The sequence below is a fragment of the Panicum virgatum genome, chromosome 3N, assembly GCF_016808335.1.
Source record: "Panicum virgatum strain AP13 chromosome 3N, P.virgatum_v5, whole genome shotgun sequence".
NCBI lineage: Eukaryota > Viridiplantae > Streptophyta > Magnoliopsida > Poales > Poaceae > Panicum > Panicum virgatum.
In genome coordinates, this window is record NC_053147.1 from 5,416,397 (window position 1) to 5,436,666 (window position 20,270).

General features: G+C 43.5%; 1 protein-coding gene, 1 long non-coding RNA gene and 1 pseudogene across 2 annotated transcripts; 1 reads left to right on the plus strand and 2 right to left on the minus strand.

The window, feature by feature from the left end:
- Window positions 1-1,011: 1,011 nt before the first annotated feature.
- LOC120663880 (triose phosphate/phosphate translocator, chloroplastic-like) lies at window positions 1,012-6,753 on the minus strand. Its single transcript, XM_039942822.1, has 12 exons — window positions 6,450-6,753; window positions 5,525-5,593; window positions 5,373-5,438; window positions 5,215-5,293; window positions 4,502-4,622; window positions 4,313-4,408; window positions 3,723-3,835; window positions 3,541-3,618; window positions 2,846-2,962; window positions 2,125-2,224; window positions 1,939-2,039; window positions 1,012-1,416 (listed from the first exon to the last, which is right to left on the minus strand). Exons 1-12 carry the CDS (start codon window positions 6,692-6,694, stop codon window positions 1,399-1,401), a joined length of 1,203 nt encoding a protein of 400 aa, XP_039798756.1. The 5' UTR covers window positions 6,695-6,753; the 3' UTR covers window positions 1,012-1,398.
- A 6,133-nt stretch (window positions 6,754-12,886) lies between these two features.
- On the minus strand, window positions 12,887-17,040 carry LOC120663884 (annotated as a pseudogene).
- An 834-nt stretch (window positions 17,041-17,874) lies between these two features.
- Window positions 17,875-18,241, plus strand: LOC120667423. The gene is made up of 2 exons (XR_005672181.1): window positions 17,875-17,950; window positions 18,048-18,241. It is a non-coding gene; the product is annotated as an uncharacterized LOC120667423 (long non-coding RNA).
- The last annotated feature ends 2,029 nt before the right edge of the window (window positions 18,242-20,270 follow it).

Genomic DNA, 20,270 nt, shown 5'->3' on the forward strand with positions numbered 1-20,270 from the left:
GAGCCTCAGACAGATCCTGTACTGTCGAACTCGAGCTTGAGGTGAGGTGACAAGCTCGATCGAGCAATAATTCAAGTAGCTTCTTTTACTGATCGATCGAGTACTGCTGCTGAACCTTTACTTTGTTTTGTCTGCATGTTACCAAAGATGATCCGTACCACGTCAAAGGTAGGCCTTAGATTATTCCTTTCATCATCGCTGAAGCAATGGGGGGCTTCTACCAGCTGCTCATTCCGCCACTGTCTGCTGTATGCAGTGTGCACGTCAAAGGAAAGTTCTGAAGTTCATGCTGGGGATGAGATGTATCTGGAATTGAAGCTGAAGACTTACCATGAGTTGCTGCACATAAGCATCGAGGTTTTCAACTGACAGTTTTGTTGGACGAAAAAGAAGGTTCCTTTGGTGTTAGTCTACAACGGCCAGTCTTAACAATTCGTTTCAAGCAAGGTTTACAAGCAGTTTCAATACTAACAAATATTATTCTGATGTGCTGGGGCATTTGGAGATCTAGAAATGCTTTGATCTTTGAGTCAAAAGAACAAACAGTTCATAACGTTCTAGTCTTCTAGAGAGTTTAATATTCCATTTTTCCTCTGTAATCTAGAGCAAAGGCTAGACATGTTCAAGCCATGAAAATTTGGCTAATTCTTTTAATACATAATCAGTAGGGGATTCCTTCCTGTTTCCTCAAAAAAATAATAACAAATATTCTATCACGACCACTTTACCAGGAACACCTTCATTATGATAAGAGTAAACAGGGACAATATAATTCTCACTAGTATATTTCTTCACGAAATTAAAGTAATAATTACTGATGTAAATCTCATCTTAGATCGTCTAACTAATCATATGACCTCGTGACTGAAGCTCATGCCTATATGTTCAATCATTATTTCACAATACTATATTGACAATTGACTCCTTGCAACCTGATATATGCCATGTGCTGCCTAGTAACTTCATTTGACCTAAATTTGACCCGTTGCAGCTAATCAGAAAAGAGATACCTTTAATCGAACCAAGTTATATCAAAACATGAATGGCAACATTATTCTCATTGAATCTTGCTTACACTGGTAGTTGTCTGTCAGTAGTACTGAAATCTCCTTTGGAAAAAAAAGGATTGGATGTACTAATTATTAGGGATACAATAGGGGAAAACAGAGCATGGGTAAACAGAAATGAAAATCCCATGTCTGAGCATTGTTTGAATCTGCAAAATAAGCAAGCTAACCACAACCAGCCTCTGTGTACCTCAAACATCAAACTGGAAGTAACAATCAAATGTGGTGGACGATAGCAAGATCTTATCCGTCTTGCAAGTTCTGTTCATTCACCGAGAGAATACAGGTCCATCAACACAGCGTACCGACCACATTCACATCAGCCAACACCTTATGCAGTCTTTATTTGCTGCATTCAATTACAACAATAGCATAAAGCATGATTAACTTGCAGCAGCATATGCACCATCCAAGATGCATAATAACAGCTCAAAAGGCATAAACAAGCAGTTTGATATGTGTTTGCTCTTCAACACTTGATTAAGATCTAGTGAACACTAACATTTGGGCTACACTGTACACAAATACTGAGCTTTTCCTGTGTTGCATAAAGTAAGTTTTATTAGGGTTTTTAAGACAACTGATGCAAATGAAGACTCGAGGAACTGGTTTTCCAACAAAAAAAAACTCAACAGGTTTCAAATTCTCAAATCACACAGGTTTTTGCATATAATTATTGTTATCCGGGTTTTATCAACCCTTAGCCAAAACGGATTTTAGGTTGTCAGGCCCTAAATAGGTTTAACAAATATGTTCTTGATAAAATTATTGATCAAAGTAACCCCTAAGAGACAAGAGAGGTCTATTTTTGAGAAAAATTTCCAATCTGCTACTCAATGGAACATCCAGTATTAAATTATAACAAACATACCCTTTTCTCTTCTTCAATCTTAGCCTTCATGAATGAGTAGAGGGCAACACCAGCAATAGCAATGGAAGTGCCAATTCCAGTTTGTGTGGTGACCTTGTTTCCTGCACAATGGCAAGAACATTTATGAGGACGTAGGTATTGAACTATCAATCATGAAGAAACATTAGAATCCATTTATTTAAGTACCGAAAACGATGATAGAAAAGCCAATGACGAAGACACGCTTCAACACATTGCCGATGGCGTGTGAGAGGGGGGCCACCCGCTCCAATGTGTTTGTAGCAACCTGGATGAGCAGGTCTTTTCTAGTCAGCATAGGATATATGAATGGAAGGATGACAAATTATCATCACAACTATACAAAGTCTGCTTCCATGAAGTCATAAAACCCCAATACCCAGCAGGATAGGCCATGCATGCATACAGATTGGCTTGCGCTTTCGTCCTTGCTTCTTCCCCAAATCTATAGTTGTTACATTTTCTTTTGGCACCAGACATTACATGGAAGCATAGTCATTTGGATTTCAGATATAAAATTAACCAAAACTATTAAACTTGAGCAACACTGCCCAACACGACTTGGCCAATATTATTCACATATATTTTATGACCATTAGCCATGTGCTCATGCGTTGCAAGGGATCTCCAATAAAATAAAATTGAAGTATGAGTTGAGACACATAGATTAGAAACCATAGGAGTACAACTGTCTGCAGAGGATATACTCCAACACAAACATGTTCAGTGCATAGAAATTGCCCCAGGTGTAGGACAAACCGCCTTCACAACCAACACACTTTCAAAATGTGCTCGCAATGCTGATATTAATATTTTCATACCTCTACATTTTTATAAACTTTTAATACTATAAGAAGAAATACAATTCATGTGAAATGAAGTTATATACCTGGTTATAAAGGTGATAGAACAAGCCCACCACGAAAAAGTTAGTGATCAACTTTGTTAATCCAACTTTGGCAATTGCATCTTTAAATCCATGCTGCACTAATTGAGGTCCTTCAATCTGCAATTTGTGAATGTGAGAAGCAAACATGAAATGCTCATTACTCTTGCACGGGAGATTTTAAATGTAGTTAATGAACTGTACGATTGTATCCAAGAATCTCACAAACAATGAATGCCTGGAGCCTGCTAACAATAGACAAGTATCATGTAGGAATGTGCAAACACACAACACAATTAATTTGTTTCATTAGTAACAGGTGCTGCAAACTATACTAATGGAGTGAACATTCATCTCTAAGGTGCAACCATGATACTGCAAATAATTTGGATGGTGAGAATGCCAATTGTTCGAAAAGGACTATTCACCGAATTTGTTCTTGTTCCCTCATCATTTTCTTAACTGTTCTTACTCATCTTGTGTTTTCTCTTGTATTTTCTTGATTAAATGTGCTATTACAACATTGTTAAAATTAATTGAAGGTCTCTTGCTGTGATTGTGACTACGTGGAAGTTTAATAACTGAAAAATAGGCATTCGAAGAAAGAACAAGTAGATGTAGAAAAAATATAAGTAAAGAGACTAACTGCCAAAATATATTATCTAAAATCTAATGTAGATAACTAAAACTAGACTTACAATAAGTGCAGGAGGAATGCAGACAATAAGAGCAATTATTGATATGTATGCATACAAGTTTGTGCTATCCATGTCAGTCTGTGAAAAAAAAACAGAACAATAAGGAAAGAAGTTAGTGAATAGGAGCTGCTAAGCATGTAGAGGGACAAATGAGTGTAAAATGTTAGGCCCAAGAGACAAACCATAGCCTTCTTAGAGTAGATGCTCCGGTAGGTGAAGGAAATATTTGAGATCATGGCATTTATGAAGCCAGTCCAATTGAATGAGAGTTCGGTGAGGGATGCTACCGAGACACCTGATCATTTTGGAACAGAATTACAGAAAATTAGTACAAAGGCACAGGAGTTATGAGATCTTAATATAAAGGATCAGTTCGAAATAGTGATCTTCTAATCCAGATCTTATAACTACTGGAATCACGAGTCTTTAGGTATGATCCTATCATTTATGATGTGTCCCCAATTGTGTCAAGACAGAGCATTGCCTACAATGCTGACAACAGTAGAAGCTTCTTGTATACAACTCCATCAAAATAAATGACACTCAAGCAGCTGTCTTGAGAACTATGAAGTGACCTCCTCCACCCATTAAAAAGAACTCAACAGAGCACTGGCACATCAACTCTACATCACAGTCCCTTGAACCAGAGAGCTACCAAAAAAAATGCCATGTGGAACCTTGTCTTGAATACTGTAGTATTGAGTTGCAATATGTTCCAAGTGCAGATTTATACAGCTAGCACAAGAAGTGAATAAACTGGGATGAGACTTACCAACAACGACCGGAACAAGAGACAGCCAGAGTGTCAGTGGAACTGGTTGTCCAAGGATGAACTGAGAAGCAGACGCATTGAAGAATGGCTCCAGAGCTGTGTTCCAATTTTAAAACTGGAAACATATTAGAATGAAAAACAAAAGGTATAGAGAATGATAGTAATAAAATCAGCATATCATAGAAGAACCTTTAATAGTGTGGGCAAATGATACAGCTACAGCAGCAAAGGACACAGTGCTAGTTACATGACCGATGGCATGGCAAACCGCAACTGGAATAAGCTGCTTCAAAACTGTTGCGTTCATTGGCTGTAGAAGTACAGTTTACATTCGTTTATCAGTTCCACCCAGAAAAGATGTCATTGACATTAAAAAAATATAGATATGGATATGAAACAACTGCTTGTTGATAGATACAAACATTTTGAAAACACTTGATAATATACATTCTCTATAATTTAGCTTAAGTTGTTTAGCCATAAGACATTCACATAAGAGCTACTTATACTTAATTACGGACATGCACACCATCAGATTATTAGACCAAAGACCAATTTTGGTCCTGCTTTTATTGAAAGCGTTGTCACACCATCAGATTCAAGAACATCATGTATAAGAACAGGGTCACCGATCCAATATAATGTGTCTGATACAATTCTGATAGTTCACTGTGTCATATGTTTGAGTCAGTTGACCTGTCTAGGATTCAGTATAAATGCCAAGCCAGAAGGATCACATACGCACTATGATCCAAAATTAACTGTTTTTTAACGAAAAAAGCAGTTTCATTTACATGCACACCATGATCATAAATTTCATTGAAAATTCTGAACAGTGGAGTTAGAGAGGTTGTTATCTTATCAGAAAACAATGAAAAAGGGCGGGGAGGTGGGGAAAATACCGCACGCTTTGGGAAACCGAAGCCCCAGCCAATAAGGCAGTATAGCACTCCAACAAAAAGATGGCTCGCCGACACAAAGCTACAACAATAGGTATAAGTTTTATGCATTATTATGGCAACCACTTCCAGTAAGAAAGGTAATGCGCAATTATACGTACTATGGATAGGGGAAGTAATCAAAGATCTTCTTGTTGAGGATGTTAAATATTACATTCAGGAAATACCTGCAAAGTTGTACCACAAAGTGGCAATTAAAACTACTACTGAAAATAAGGATTTTATGACTGGCAGTATAGGTAAGTGAACATACCACAAGAAGAAGAAGAAACCTGTGACAAGAGTTGGGTATCTCTCAGCAAATCCCTGGAGCTTTGCTTCTCTGTAATAGAAAAATCCTATTACTAACAACAACAACATGACTTTTCTTAACCACACAGCAGGGAGCTCCAGGTATGAACAAAGGTTGAAACTTCACAACAAAAGTGTGGATCATTTTATATGGGAACTTAATCTTGGCCCAAAATTCATCCCCACTATAGATAACATGCCTGTTACATATTTTCCTCAGTGAAACTTATATCATTAGGAAACTTCCACGCAATCAGTATTTTTATTGTTATTTTCATTGTTAGTGCATGAGGATGTAGTTGACACATCGTAAGGATTTCTATTTTTAGGGAACCTGTACATGAAAGCATAGAAATGCAATGCAATAAACCACCATGAGTACTACTTAATCTATCACATAGTCCGAATTTTGGGACCTGCTTTGAATACTCAAAAGGCCTTGCAAATTGCACAAAACTCTGGAGGTGCAATGGCACAGCCTTGCCCTCATCGAGTCATCATAGCTCCCACCACCACTGAAACAAATAGTACATGCAGCCATTTCAAGCGAACTGCACTCTACGGTTTCGTTAAACGAAACCTCTGTATTAGGTAGGCTCAATCTATGCTGCCTTAAACACACGCCCACAAGCTGGAGTCAGAGATTTCAAGCGGGCTACCACATAATGACGGAGCGATCTGCACTGTCGAGATACTACAGCTCCGCTCACCTGGGGAAGGCGGCAAGGCACTAAGTGGCCGGGAGCTAACACTCAACTTCCGGAAGCTTCCACCAACACAAATCAACCAAAACTCCGCAGCAAACACCCCACATTTTGCTGCTTGGACAAATTCTAGGTACGGCGCCGCGCGGCCAGCTGGCAGTGGCAAGCGAGGCGTCCACTCACCCAGCGGAAGCGGAATCCGAGGCGGCGGCGGCGGCCGGCGCCGCACGGAGGAACCGCCGCCTCGCTGGACCAGAGAGGGTGGCGGAGGGAGAGGCGAGCACCGGAGCCGGACGGAGCTGCCTTCCGCAGACGAGGCGAGCGCCCTCGGGGACGTAGGCGGCCGCGAGCAAAGGCGCGCCGCGGCGGCGCTGTCTCTGGGGCACGGAAGCGGCGGCGGCGGCGGGGAGCGTTCCGAGCGCCGCCATTTGGGCTTGCTGGGGAGTGCGGCGCGGCGGAGCGGAGCGTAGACGGCGAGGGGAGGAGGGTTCGGTGCGGATGCGATCGCGCGGGGTAGATATACGGAGTGTAAGAGTGGGGGCCCATGAAGCACCCGGCTTACAGATCGTCGCTTTCCGAGTTGGGCCAGATGCGCGTGCGACAACTGCTGGACTGGACAAAAGAGGGGCGTGCTTCACAGCTCCAGTCATTTCGTTATTTTTTCAGAAAAAAACAAATTTCGAAATTGTCGTTTTGCTCAGATTTATTTCCGGCCATTCTAGTACTGGGACATCACATGCTTAATGCAAGCTGGAAAACAAAAATACGACACTTTTGACTCAACAACGTACATAGGAACATTGCCTTTTCAACAAGTTTTACGCTAGTCAGGAGCCTGTTATGAGATAGAAAGAGTACTTGTTTGTTCAAGGAACTTTCTACGGCTGCTAATGCTTCCACAGGGTAAATTAATAGGGATCAATATAATCTAATGTTAGTATATTTTCATTCCACAACCGAACAATAAATATATCACTAAATGAAATAATTTAATAAGTCATAAAACTAGAAAAGGAACTGGCATTAAGCAAATGAGTAATTGATGAGGCCATTTTAAATTCTGTACACCACTCTCATAGAGTCTGTTAACTGTAATATTTCTGAGAGGCACAGTAACATGCTAATAAGCTATGATATGTAATATAGGATAAATAATTTTTTCGAGCGATAATGTGGGATAAATAATGGAGCAACCTGAGCATTCCCCTGTCAGTACAAAACCAAAGTGACTAATTTTATCTGCTGCTTTGGCCTGGAACCTCTGATTTACTCAAGAATATTGCAGTAGGATGTCCTGGAGAAGGTGGATTCTGCCTGATCAAGGAAATATGCGCGCCAGCTTTGTTTGCAGAAGATTCATCAGATGCCAACAAAATCTCCACATGCTCCAGGCCTAACTACCTTTTAATCTGCTCTGAGTTCAGTTCAAGAACCTCCAGTTCACTGAAAGGAAGCTTCAACTCCAAAGCATGCAGACCAACCTTTTGTGCTTCATCTTTCTTGAACTTAATGAAGGGCATGCACAGCTTTTGAATCTGCTTTAGGTCCATATCCTGTCCAATAGAATAGTTCTTCAGCGTTTCAATAATCTGTTGTCAGAAGCAAAGGAACATGATTTAGGCTCGAATTGAGTCTGGCATCTCTGGTTGGGAGGCTCGCCTGCGAGTTCCGGCACGCCTCGGTCTCTTTCCGTCAGACCCTTGGGAGGTGGCCGGACCATATGCTTAATCCTTGCTAGTTTCCAAATCACACACCCATGGGCTGAGTGTGTGATTCGTTACTACGCTTCATGCATTATAGACGGCAAGTTTACTATATCGGACTTTGTTTTAAACTGAAGTTGCTCTTATATATTATTTTATGTACTCAAACCAGGTTTGTAAACTTGATGCACCCTACTCGGTTTTGTAATCGAATTTATTATGTACTCGTCATGTTTGTACTGCCTGTGCTCACCTTCGCGTGGGACTACTGGTGTTTGTTTCGATCGGAATGTCGGTTTCGAAAGGACTGTCAAATTAAACCGTTAAGCCAAATGTGCCTGATGTGTTCAAATGATGGCCATTTAGCTTAATTTTGAGTTTTAATTTGGCGGTTCTGCCACAGCTGGTATTAGAGCCGAAATACACCAGGGGTGGTACGGATGTGACTATTTTCTAGATTTTCAAGATTAAAAACGAATTTCTAGGTATAAGAAAAATAGTTTTAGTCGCGCTTTACGATTAAATCCGTATTAAGCCCTATATAGTACTTGGTTATTTATAAATTGGTGGCAATATTTATATTTACTGACTTCCAGCACATTTCTTTCGGTTAAACCTTAATTTCTTGCACAACTCTTACTTAATATTGTAACGACGCACCTACGCTGAGGTAAGCAAGGTGAGCATTCTTGGTAGTCCTTAGAATAGCCCACGTGTTTCATACGTGCGCGGGTCCCGTATGATGAGCATACGAGGAGGTGATAAGGCTCCATTCAAATGAGCATGTCGCTATCTGCCGCCTGATATAGAGCGCGGACTTCCCACCGTGTGATTGTGAGCACGGCCATCTCGTAAGGCAATGTTACGATATGTAAATCTGTCATGCGATTGGTTATGACCGTGTACCTTGGGGCACGTATACCCTTGGGTGTCCCGTAAGGCGATTTGTACGGGAAGTGAATACGTTGCCTTGGTAACGTATGCAGCGCTGTTCATGCAGCGTTAAACGCATGGGCGCCACCTCTATAGTGGGTGGTGATGTATGTGTGAATATGTGGGCAACTGCATATGCGTTACCCATGTGGCGTAGGACACATGGGGGCCGTTCGTGTGTGCTGGCACGAAGGGTCCAGTCGTGGATATATGCATATATCTGTATCATGTGATTTCTGCAGGTACACTAACAAACGAACGCGTAAGTTAAGGCGTGTAGAAATCGATTATATAATTGAGAGCGTATGTTGCCACCGAAAGACCACGTATAATGCCCTATTATTGTCGGCAATTTTTGTTGGAAGGGTGACGAGGACGGGTGGGTGCGTTCCACTTGTCTTCACCGTGAGGGCCTTCCCGTGCTGCTATGGGAGGTGCTCCAGGAGTTTGGCCACACTGAGCCTCCCCAATACTACGGTCGCGTGTCCTCCGAGGGGGGCATCTCTGGTTGGGAGGCTCGCCTGCGAGTTCCGGCACGCCTCGGTCTCTTTCCGTCAGACCCTTGGGAGGTGGCCGGACCAGATGCTTAATCCTTACTAGTTTCCAAATCACACACCCGTGGGGCTGAGTGTGTGATTCGTTACTATGCTTCATGCATTATAGACGGCAAGTTTACTATATCGGACTTTGTTTTAAACTGAAGTTGCTCTTGTATATTATTTTATGTACTCAAACCAGGTTTGTAAACTTGATGCACCCTACTCGGTTTTGTAATCGAATTTATTATGTACTTGTCATGTTTGTACTGCCTGCGCTCACCTTCGCGTGAGACTACTGGTGTTTGTTTCGATCGGAATGTCGGTTTCGAAAGGACTGTCAAATTAAACCGTTAAGCCAAATGTGCCTGATGTGTTCAAATGATGGCCATTTAGCTTAATTTTGAGTTTTAATTTGGCGGTTCTGTCACAGTAGCTGTCAGAGTGCGCACGTCGCAGGGCGTAGTTGTGGTGGACGGGAGGCCGGGGACTTGGCTCCCGGCGGCGGCGAGGACGCGACGCCATCCTGACGGCCGGCGTCGAGCAAGAGCAAAGGAGTGCGGTTACAGGGAAGGAGCGGGAGCCCTGAGATCCAAATGATCTCCAAGCTTAACCTCTATTCATTCTCCCAGTACATTAGTTATAGGTTACAGATTCAAACACAACACAAGCGCTAACTGGCACGACGTGCGTGGGCGCTTACAAATTCAAACACAACACAAATGCTAACTGACAAGTCGAGGACGCGTTCCTGGCTTCTCTTCTCAGCCACGATGGTGTCGTTCATACACGCTGCCGACCATAACATCTCTCCCTCCCTCAGCAAACAGCTCGTGCTGCCGACCATAACATCTCTCCCTCCCTCAGCAAACAGCTCGTCCTCGAGCTGGAATTCAGGAGAGGCCGCGCGAAGTTCTGCGAGTGGCGCCCATGGAGCTGCGGCAGATGGTAGGCTTGACCACTGTACGAGAATGCACCACTGGCTACTATGCGGTTGGGAGCGTAGGGCGCGGTCTGGAGCTCTAATTTGATGGTACCTGGCACGCAGATCCAGTGTAGTGAAGAAGTATGCTGCATGGTGTTCATCAATTAACTCTTCCACAATAGGAATAGGGAACTTGTCCTTCACTGTGTGAATGTTGAGAGCTGTATAGTTGACATTGAAGCGCCAAGATCCGTCCTGTTTGTTGACCAAGACTACAGGTGCTGAAAAGGGTGAGGTGCTTGGCCTGATTATACCTTGCTCGAGCATGTCCAGTAGTGGTGTTTCATCATTGCTTATGGAGTATAGCTGGCTTGTGGACGGAATATCCCATCTAGTAGACCCAATGCCTTTCCACAACACTCTCTTGCCAAGGTGCCAGAAAGCCATGCACAGATCATCAAAATCCCAAAGTATTGGTCCAAGTGTCTTCAGGAAGGAAACACCGAGAACTATGTCATAGCAATCTAGTGGAATTGTGTAGCAGTCTATTTGAAAATATTCATCACCAATTCTGATGCCCACATCTTTGGCAAGTCCAGTGCATGCAATTCTAGCACCATTGGCTACAGCGACAGTTGGTCCATAACTATTGTGAAAACGTGATGAGCAGCCGGGCCACTGATAAAGTTGTGGGTCGAACCTGAATCAATCAAGGCTGTAAATTGATGGTTCCCAATACCCACTTTCACTTGCATAGTATCTGCTGTTCTGATTCCCGTGATGGCATGAAGTGATATCAATGGCGGCATGTCATTAGAATCTTGTGCTTCACTGTCTTTGAGTGGGTCATGATCATCAAGGTCAGAAACTTCCAGGTAGAAGAGTTTGTGGCATTTGTGTCCCCGAACATAAGGTTCATCACAATTATAACATAATCCTTGCTTACGGCGTTCATCCATTTCTGCCGGGCTGAGGCGCCGAAGTGGCCTGGGAGGCACTGCTGCTGCTGGTGTTGACGTAGCTGGCATTGGCACTGGTGTTGCTGTATTGGCTGCAGAGCTAGATAGGGAGGGCAGCGCAGGGCGCTGCTGAAAACATGGTGTGCTGGTCTGGGAAATAGCTGAATGTGTGGTACTGCGGTGCTCATATGCACGGGCTAGAAGCATAGCACGCTGTAAGTCTGCTGGTGCTTGGAGTTCAACATCTATGCGAATGGGATCCGGAAGACCGCCTGTAAACAATTGCACTTGCTGTTCAGGTGTCAAATATCCTGCGTGAGCCATTCTTGTTTGGAATGCTTCTTGATACTCTTGCACTGAACCCCGAAATTGAAGTCGAGCTAGATCAGATAAATGGTTGGTTCCAAGAGGAGGCCCGAAGCGCTGCTGGCACAGTGTGCGAAATAGCGACCAACTGATAGCCTGAATGTCACCAGAGTCTCGTTCCAACATATAAAACCAGTGCTGGGCCACTCCTTGCATATGGAATGAAGCAAGCCAAACTTTGTCGCTGTCGCGAGTACGCTGTGCTCTGAAGAAATGCTCACAGCGGTTCAACCAACCAAGGGGATCTTCCTTGCCATCATATGTTGGAAAGGACAGTTTATGGTAGCGAGGAACAGTAATGCCGTCATCGTGATCTTCAGCTGAGTCATGGTGGGCTGTATGGTGGCTGGGGAGTTGTGGGATGGATGGAATTGGGGATGGGGATGGAGGGAATGGGATCTGGGTTATAGGAACGGGGCGGCTTGCCGTGGATGCGTGGACGACGACGGAGGTGGTCAGCGGTGCTTGGGGTACGCCGCCGTAGCCCGGCAGGCCATATGGGAGGCTCGCGGGTGTCCGTGGGTGGGGAGGTGGCGGGGGCGGACTGAAGGAAGGTCCCGCGGAGTGGAGAGCGGAGGACGGCAGAGCCCCCTGGAGGAGCGGCAGGGGCGGGACACCGTGCCCCAAGGCGGGGTACGGCGCGGCGGCAGGTGCTCCTGCGGCGGGTGACGGCCGACTCTGCACATCTGCGAGCCGAGAGGGGACCGAATGCACCTGGCGTTGGAGGCCCTATATGGCGGTTGTCGAAGGCGGCGGTTCCCCTGGTGGTGGCGCGGAGGAGCCGGGGCGGTGCTCCACATCGGCGAGGCGGGCGGCGAACTGGCCCATCTGTCGCTGGAGCCCGTAGACCGCCGTAGTAAGCGCGTCGAGGGCCGCGGCCGGAATCGAAGTTGCGGCGGCCGAATCGACATGCGGCGGCGCGGGATGGGGCGGCTCCAGAGTGCAATCGAACAGAGGACCGGCGTGGGCTGCTGCGGGTGGAGCGGAGGTGGCGGGGATCGCGGTGGATGCGGTAGCGGCGGCGGAGTGCCCAGACATCGTAGTAGCTGCTGATACCAGATTGTCAGAGTGCGCATGTCGCAGCGCGTAGTTGTGGTGGACGGGAGGCCGGGGACTTGGCTCCCGGCGGCGGCGAGGACGCGACGCCGTCCTAACGGCCGGCGTCGAGCAAGAGCAGAGGAGTGCGGTTACAGGGAAGGAGCGGGAGCCCTGAGATCCAAATGATCTCCAAGCTTAACCTCTATTCATTCTCCCAGTACATTAGTTATAGGTTACAGATTCAAACACAACACAAGCGCTAACTGGCACGACGTGCGTGGGCGCTTACAAATTCAAACACAACACAAATGCTAACTGACAAGTCGAGGACGCGTTCCTGGCTTCTCTTCTCAGCCACGATGGTGTCGTTCATACACGCTGCCGACCATAACAGTAGCACTCTCAAACACTGCTCTCTCCAGCCATCATATTTCTCATTGACATATATTAGACCAACTGACAATTTGTTTTCCTCCAATGTTGCAGGGACTACAGCTCCCTTCTTGGCCTTTTTGACATCGGATCCCTGCTTGTGCAGTAACTTCCTCATCAGAACCATGGAGTCCAGCAAATATTTATTTGCGGCCCTAAGAGTAGGATCCGGGGTATCAGCAATTGGCAGCCAGCTTTCACCTCAAATCCTTCTTTCTTCAGTATATTTTGCCACACATGCTCAGCATAGTGTGGACTAATGGGAGTTACAAGCCTGGTCTGTACATCCACAAAACGCAAGAGCAACTCGTAGTTCATTGCTCCTGCTCCACACGAAATCCTGTACTCATCTCTTGCTGCCTGTAGATCATAGAAACCACTTTTCAGAGCATCTTTGAACATGAAAGCTCTGTAACTATTCTCAGTGTCTTTGATGGCATAGTTCATAGCATTAGCAAAGGCTCGGTCAGCGTAAGTAGTTGGAGGCCCAACTCGCAGGGATGCCTCAGCAGAAAGAACTTTCATCCATGATATTTCTTTTGTTAATTTCATTATAGCAGATTTTGCAGTCTCAAAGGCAAAGTTAGCATCATCCAGACTGTCACCAGCATCAGTGAGGGCAAACCGAGTGGCATCAGATGAGAACTCTTCAATAGCTTGCGAAAGGGTTCTGAAATTCCCAGTGGACTTGGACATCTTCTCAGAATTATGCATTAGGTGTCCATTGCAACGGAAACCACCAGGCCAATGATGTTTTGGAAGAAGCGCCGTGTGGTTGTAGATGGAGAACGCTAAATGGTTCTACATAAGGTCCTTACCAGATATACCAAGATCAAAGGGATACCAGTACTCAAACTCTTGCTTCATTTTTCTCAAAACTGTAGGAGGAATATCAGTTTCTAGTGTTGGACCGTTACAAAAAACATAATCCCAGACTTCGTCAGTCATTTGATCAGCCCTTAAAGAAGAGTTAGATCCATAAATGTTACCATGTTGCAGTAGATGTGCGATTGTGTAGTAGACCATGTATAGAGTTGAATCAGAAAGAGAATCTACAAGGAATTCCTCATCCCATGGAATGCAAATACCTAGTCCAAACCAACGGGAACAGGCTCGTGGCATCAACCAGTTTAATGTGTGCATGAAGCCATTATGAGCTTCAGTCGAGAAAGTATTCATTTCCTCCAAGCACTCTATAGCCTTTTGCTTCCATTCAGCCTCACCATATGTTATGAGCCACTGATCTGTTAGAGCAACAACACATTCATCCCCAGACCTTGAGATGACCTTTTCCTCAGGTTCATAGTACAAAACAGCCGCACCTGTCTTCAATAGCATATCCTTTATTAGCGGCTTAACTTCTTGAACCTTTCTTCGCTTAAACTCACCTGTAATCATTATTCCATTGTGGAATCCTTTCATGTATGTTATCTCTTTTGCTTACGCAAGTTTATCTTTCTGGTTCAGGCTATCAATTTTCAGATCAAAGCAAACCTTCTTAGCTATTTCATTTCCATATCCTGGAACATTGATTACTGGTATCACTTTAAAAGGCAAAACCCACTCATCTTTACTCCATACATAACCCTCATACCTGGACTTGTTACCAACTCTTGAAATGCAATAAAATCATCAGGTGAATCACTTGGAACACTAATACAAATGCCGGTGCCTTTATGTGTCAAGATATTCTGCATTGGAAGCACATATACGATCTCATTGAAGGCAAGAGGAGACTTTACTTGCATGCCGATCAGATCCCTGCCACGAAGCTCAGCCAAGCAAGTTGGCTTTTCTGGAACTCTTGACAGCATCTGGTAAGCAAGATTACGTGCGGATCTTGCTGTTAAAATGAAAATGTCAATGTCATTGGCCTCAAAAGCACCATAGTTCTCATCAGGCTGGATCCAACAATTTGTTTGACCATACAATGTCTCAGGCCTGAGGGTATCTGCTGCCAAATACACATTTCTACCTTCCAGGGCCTTCAACTTGGGTGGAAATGGAGGGGTCACCTCCATTTTAATCAACACATATTCCTGAGGTCCAACCTCTTCACCTGATGCACGGTCATGATCAGCACAAGGTTGGCCATCCAATGGAGAGTAGATCATGTACTGCTTCCCTTTAACAATCTTGCCCGTGTTCCTTAACTTCCCCATCTGCCATCGGACAAAAGCATCATAGAATGGATTCATGTCAGTAGTTATGAATGAACGCCTCCAGTCACAGCTCAGCCCAAAAGCCTTGAGATCCTTCATAGCCAACGGTGGAAAGTAGCTCAACCAATGGTAAGGATCTTGAAACTTGGCAATCTCTTCATCAGAAAGATCAAAGCTCCTCATGATCTCCCACTGGGACTTATGTGAGCCAGATTTTGCCACTGCCTTAGATCTCTTGCTCTTGTAGTTATTTGAAGCACTAGTGGGAGTACTGCAGCTATTATTGCTGTCATTTGCCTTGTCAGTTTTAGAGTCCCTGTCCACTGGAAACCTTGGAGGATTTCCATATTGGTGCATCTCTCTAGCAAGCTTATCAGCTGAGGCCTTAATGGGCATTCCAGTGCAGTGAAAAGCAAAGGGTAGGAGGACATTTGAGCCACAGAGTCTATGGTATGCAGCACCAAACTCAAGCTTAGAAAGGGTGAAGGCATGGCCTAGATGTAGCAAGCCATTCATGTAATCCCAAAGAACTTCTCACCAGGTCTCGGTGGCTTATCACCAGAGTTAGCCTCAAACACCTTGTTCTCTTCCCAAAGTTTTTGAACATCTCTTTGGATCTTAAGCAAAAAGTCCCTCCGAGCAAAACTTTTTGCCTCGTCATGACTTGATGACATTTTCCTAATAAACCAACAAAGGGAATTGTTAGATACACACAAAAGAAAAGGCATGCCCATGTATGAAATAAATTTTCTACTTTAAATCTATATAAGAAACATAGCATGCGCGCACGCACACACGCGAAACTGCATTTGCACAAATTCTTTCAAAATTATGGTCTAATGGTCTAAATATAATTGCTATTACGAAGACACAGTAGAAAACATTTGGCCTCAGATGTAGATCATTTGTAGATTGAAATAAGTATAATATTTCTAGATAAACAGGACATGCATGGAACAGAGCAATTAAAACATTAGATACTGCAGTTGAAGCAAATAGCAAACAGAAGGGAAAACAGGCATGCACATGGATATAAAGATGGAGACAAGTTTTGTTGAAATCTGAAAGTGCAGTAACACAATATTTGAAATCATATCTCATAATCACATATTAGCTCTAGGTCATTAGAAACTACTTCTCTTTTCTGATTCACAAACTTTGTAGGAAGAGGAGTATTGAAGCAAACCTTAATACTAATTCACTAGATTTTCATCCAGAAAGACAAATTTGACCTTTAATTGCAATTAAGTAATATTCTCCCTAGTTTAATTTAATTACCTCCCCAAGAACACGTCCAGTAACCAAACCAAAGTGCTGGCAAGATTCTTTATCAAAAACAGTCAATAATGGAACTCCCCCCCCCCCCCACCCCGATACACCATAAACAAATATAATAAAATTTAAGGAAAAAAGCAGATACGTGTAAAAGGAAGTCATGCATACCGGCTGCCCGATGCGCCGTGCGGCGACTGGCGCCCGGCGAGGAGGAAGAAGGGCGAGTGGAGCAGCTCAGGCACCGGCGAAAGCAGAGGGTTTCTTGCGGCTCCGACGCGACCTAGCAAGTATGGGTTGTTTGGGTCTGACGGAATAACTGCTGCGAACCGGCGACATTGCCCTCGCCCCGTCCTCTACTTGTTGCCGAGGAATTCGCCAATTGCTCGCAGTCGTCGGGGTTTTCTTGACCCCTGCTCCTCCTCCGGTTTCTTGGCCCCTACTTGTTCAAGTGTAGTTTGACTCGGGCTCAAAGTTGACTCCTGCCTCCTAGTTATATAGTCTAAGGTGCAAATCATCCTAATCAACTCAATAGGGCCGGCTCTACCATTTCGAGGGTTTTAAGGATCTTTTAGATTGAAAATATTTTTATTTTATAATATGGAAAAGAGATAGTATTACTAACAATATATATTTAATTTTCAAAAAAAGTCAACAATACAGACTAGAAGAGCGTCAAAAGAAAATTAGTTTAAAATCTAATAGTTTATGAATTAAGATCTAACATGCTAAATAAACGATTAAATAAATAACTCGCTGAATTCAAGATGAATGTGGAACGGACATGATGGGCATCTACTTCAAGTACCACAAGCAAATCAGATTAAGTACGAGAGCAGTAGTGCACATGCACACATATTACACGTAACAAATGTCTGTTGGTCGGCAGCCGACGATCTATTCTGCCGATTTAGTTTGAGTCATTCGGATTCCAGCGACGACGACGTCTACGACTTTACATCGCCACGATCTTCAAAGATAGAAATCACATCTCCGTCATCTATATATCTTATATAAGTGCAACCCACTAAGAATAATTAATAGCTATTTCTTTCACTTATGGTGAAACCACATCATCATTTTATTTCAACCATTGGATCTGAATGAAAGCTCATATCTTGGCCTTCCACAACCACTAAGATTTCTTACCTTTTTACTTAGTTTTATATTGCCATATGAACAATTTTTTTGACAGAATTAGCAATAAAATGTTAAAAAAATAATGTAAGTGCTGATATCCCTCATACATTTTTGTCACACTCATTCCTAACATCCTATTATACTACAGTAATACAGATCACGATGGTGGAGAATCCATAATCAATTCAAAATATCTACATTGGTCCAATGAAACATAGGTACTAATAAAACTATTAAACAAAATATATTCTTTCCGATTATCAACATTTCACACAATTGCGTTGCTCACACTTAATTTTTTAAAAAAAATTCTAGAAACTTCAGTTATCCAAGAGAGTCAATAAAAAGTCCAATCTCTTGCTTCACAAAATGATGCGGATATTTCCATTTCCTCCCGGAATAAAATTTACGTATCCTTATCATAACTATTATGGTTCCTCTTTTTATCGGTTTATGCAACTAGAACTTCTTATATGTACATCGACTTCCATATTTAAGCATTTCTTATATACAAACATGCCATATATCTGCAATGCTAAAATTGGCTGCAACTTCATAACTCTATCTTTTCAACACACTAAACTTTAACTTTTTTACCCTGAAATCCCGCAGCAACGCGCGGGGTATTCAACTAGTTTTTTCAATACCTCGGTCAACTTCAAAATAAAAGATGTGATGATTGGTATACATAGGTTGTTGGACCCTCGACGGTTGCCTTTCCTGAACGGCCTCTGAGCCAACCCTGCAACTCAAACTTAGCGTATACGACAGTATGGCACACAGATGTGGCATTTGATATGCACTAAATACAATATCGGCAATTATAACTCCAGACAACACCCTCAACAAGTTTATGATATACCTCACTGATTTTATTTACATGCCATATTAGATTTATCCTATTATTGGATAGTATGGTTGTTGCAATATTTTTCTATAGTTTGATTGAAATTAGCCAAATTTGATTTAGAATAAATTTAATACGATGTGTAAATGGAAAAGGAAAGAGTATTATATTCTTACTTAAAGCTCTAAACGTTAGTCTTGTCATACATTTGTGGTAAGAAAATTCACTACTTAATGTTAGACAAAGTCAGGCAAGCGTATCTGACACATAATATTTGTTAAGAAAAATAGTAGACATAATAAAAGAACAACTTAAATTAAAACGGCGTCGAAAGAAAAATAAAATTACACATAATACTTTTTTAATATAATTTTCTTCCATCCTGTTCGATTGGCTAGCTGGGCTGCAACCAGCCGGTTGGGGATGGTAGGAGCTGGTGTTGACTGGCTGTTTCAGCCCAACCGGTTTTCCCCAGCTGAACAAGCTGTTCATTGCCCATAGGAGTTTGAAGCATTCTACCGGAAAAAAGTACGCAAACACCTTCACTGCACAAAGGTTTTGAAAACCGTAGTAACACTGGTGCTAGCAAAGATATCTAGAATGGTGTAATACCCGTTGCTACCGATCGATCCGACAGCGTGAGAATCAACAAGAGTAGAGCAAATTCGAGGGATAATTTGGGGTCGGGCGATGAACTCTGACACCCCGAGAACAAGTGTTGTTTCTTCTGAGTCAAGACATAAACCTCCTGGCGGCTGCACCACCGTTTTAATCCCTTCACAGGGTTACATGTCGCTGGACCCACTGGTCAGCCTCTCTGAGTACAAGTACGCGAACCCAAAGCACAAAACGTAAAGTACTCCTATATGCTACTCCTGTCTTGATGCTGGGGCAGTCATGACATCTCCCCCGCCTTTAGAACTTGCTAGTCCGCCAGCAAGGACACCTGGGAATCGCGCCTGGAGAACGTACCAGTCTTCCCAAGTGGCCATTTGTGGTGGAAGTGTAGACCACTTGATCAGAGCTTGAGGAATGGCCTTGGCGCCTTTCTTCATGAGCTGGCGTTGTAACACCGCCTCTAGAACGAGATCCTTCACATCCAAGTCTGCAATGTTAGGAAGCTCAGATAACACAGGGGTATAGTCGGTGTAAATGGTTTCAATTGCGACACATGAAAGACGGGATGAATCTGGCTGGTCGTCGGTAGATCCAGACGGTATGACGTGTGGCAGAACCACCTGAATTATCCCGGCTCAAGTACGCAGGCCATCACCATAAAGGCAACAACAGCTCAAACGCACTTCAAACGGAACAATTCTTGGTCTGTCGGGTAACGTCCCAATACAACCACCGATTCTCGGATCGAACAAGCATACCCCGCACGAAGGCGAGTCCAGAGATATTACAACCACAAATTTTACAACACATGCAGTTTCAGTAGTGATTACAAACCAGTTCAAACCATTATTACAAAACCAACTTAAGTAAAGCAGCTATACAAGCCATATCTATAAGTTCAGAGTTTAGACAGCGGAAGATAAAACATGACGGCTACAACACGTCGCAAAAGGACACCAGGCTAGCCCAAGCATGGTATCACTCGTCATAGTCATTGCCGGTCGAAGACGTATCCCACTCTACGGATCAGCCAGGAGGCAATGAGCAAGGATAGGTCAAGCTAGCGATCTGTT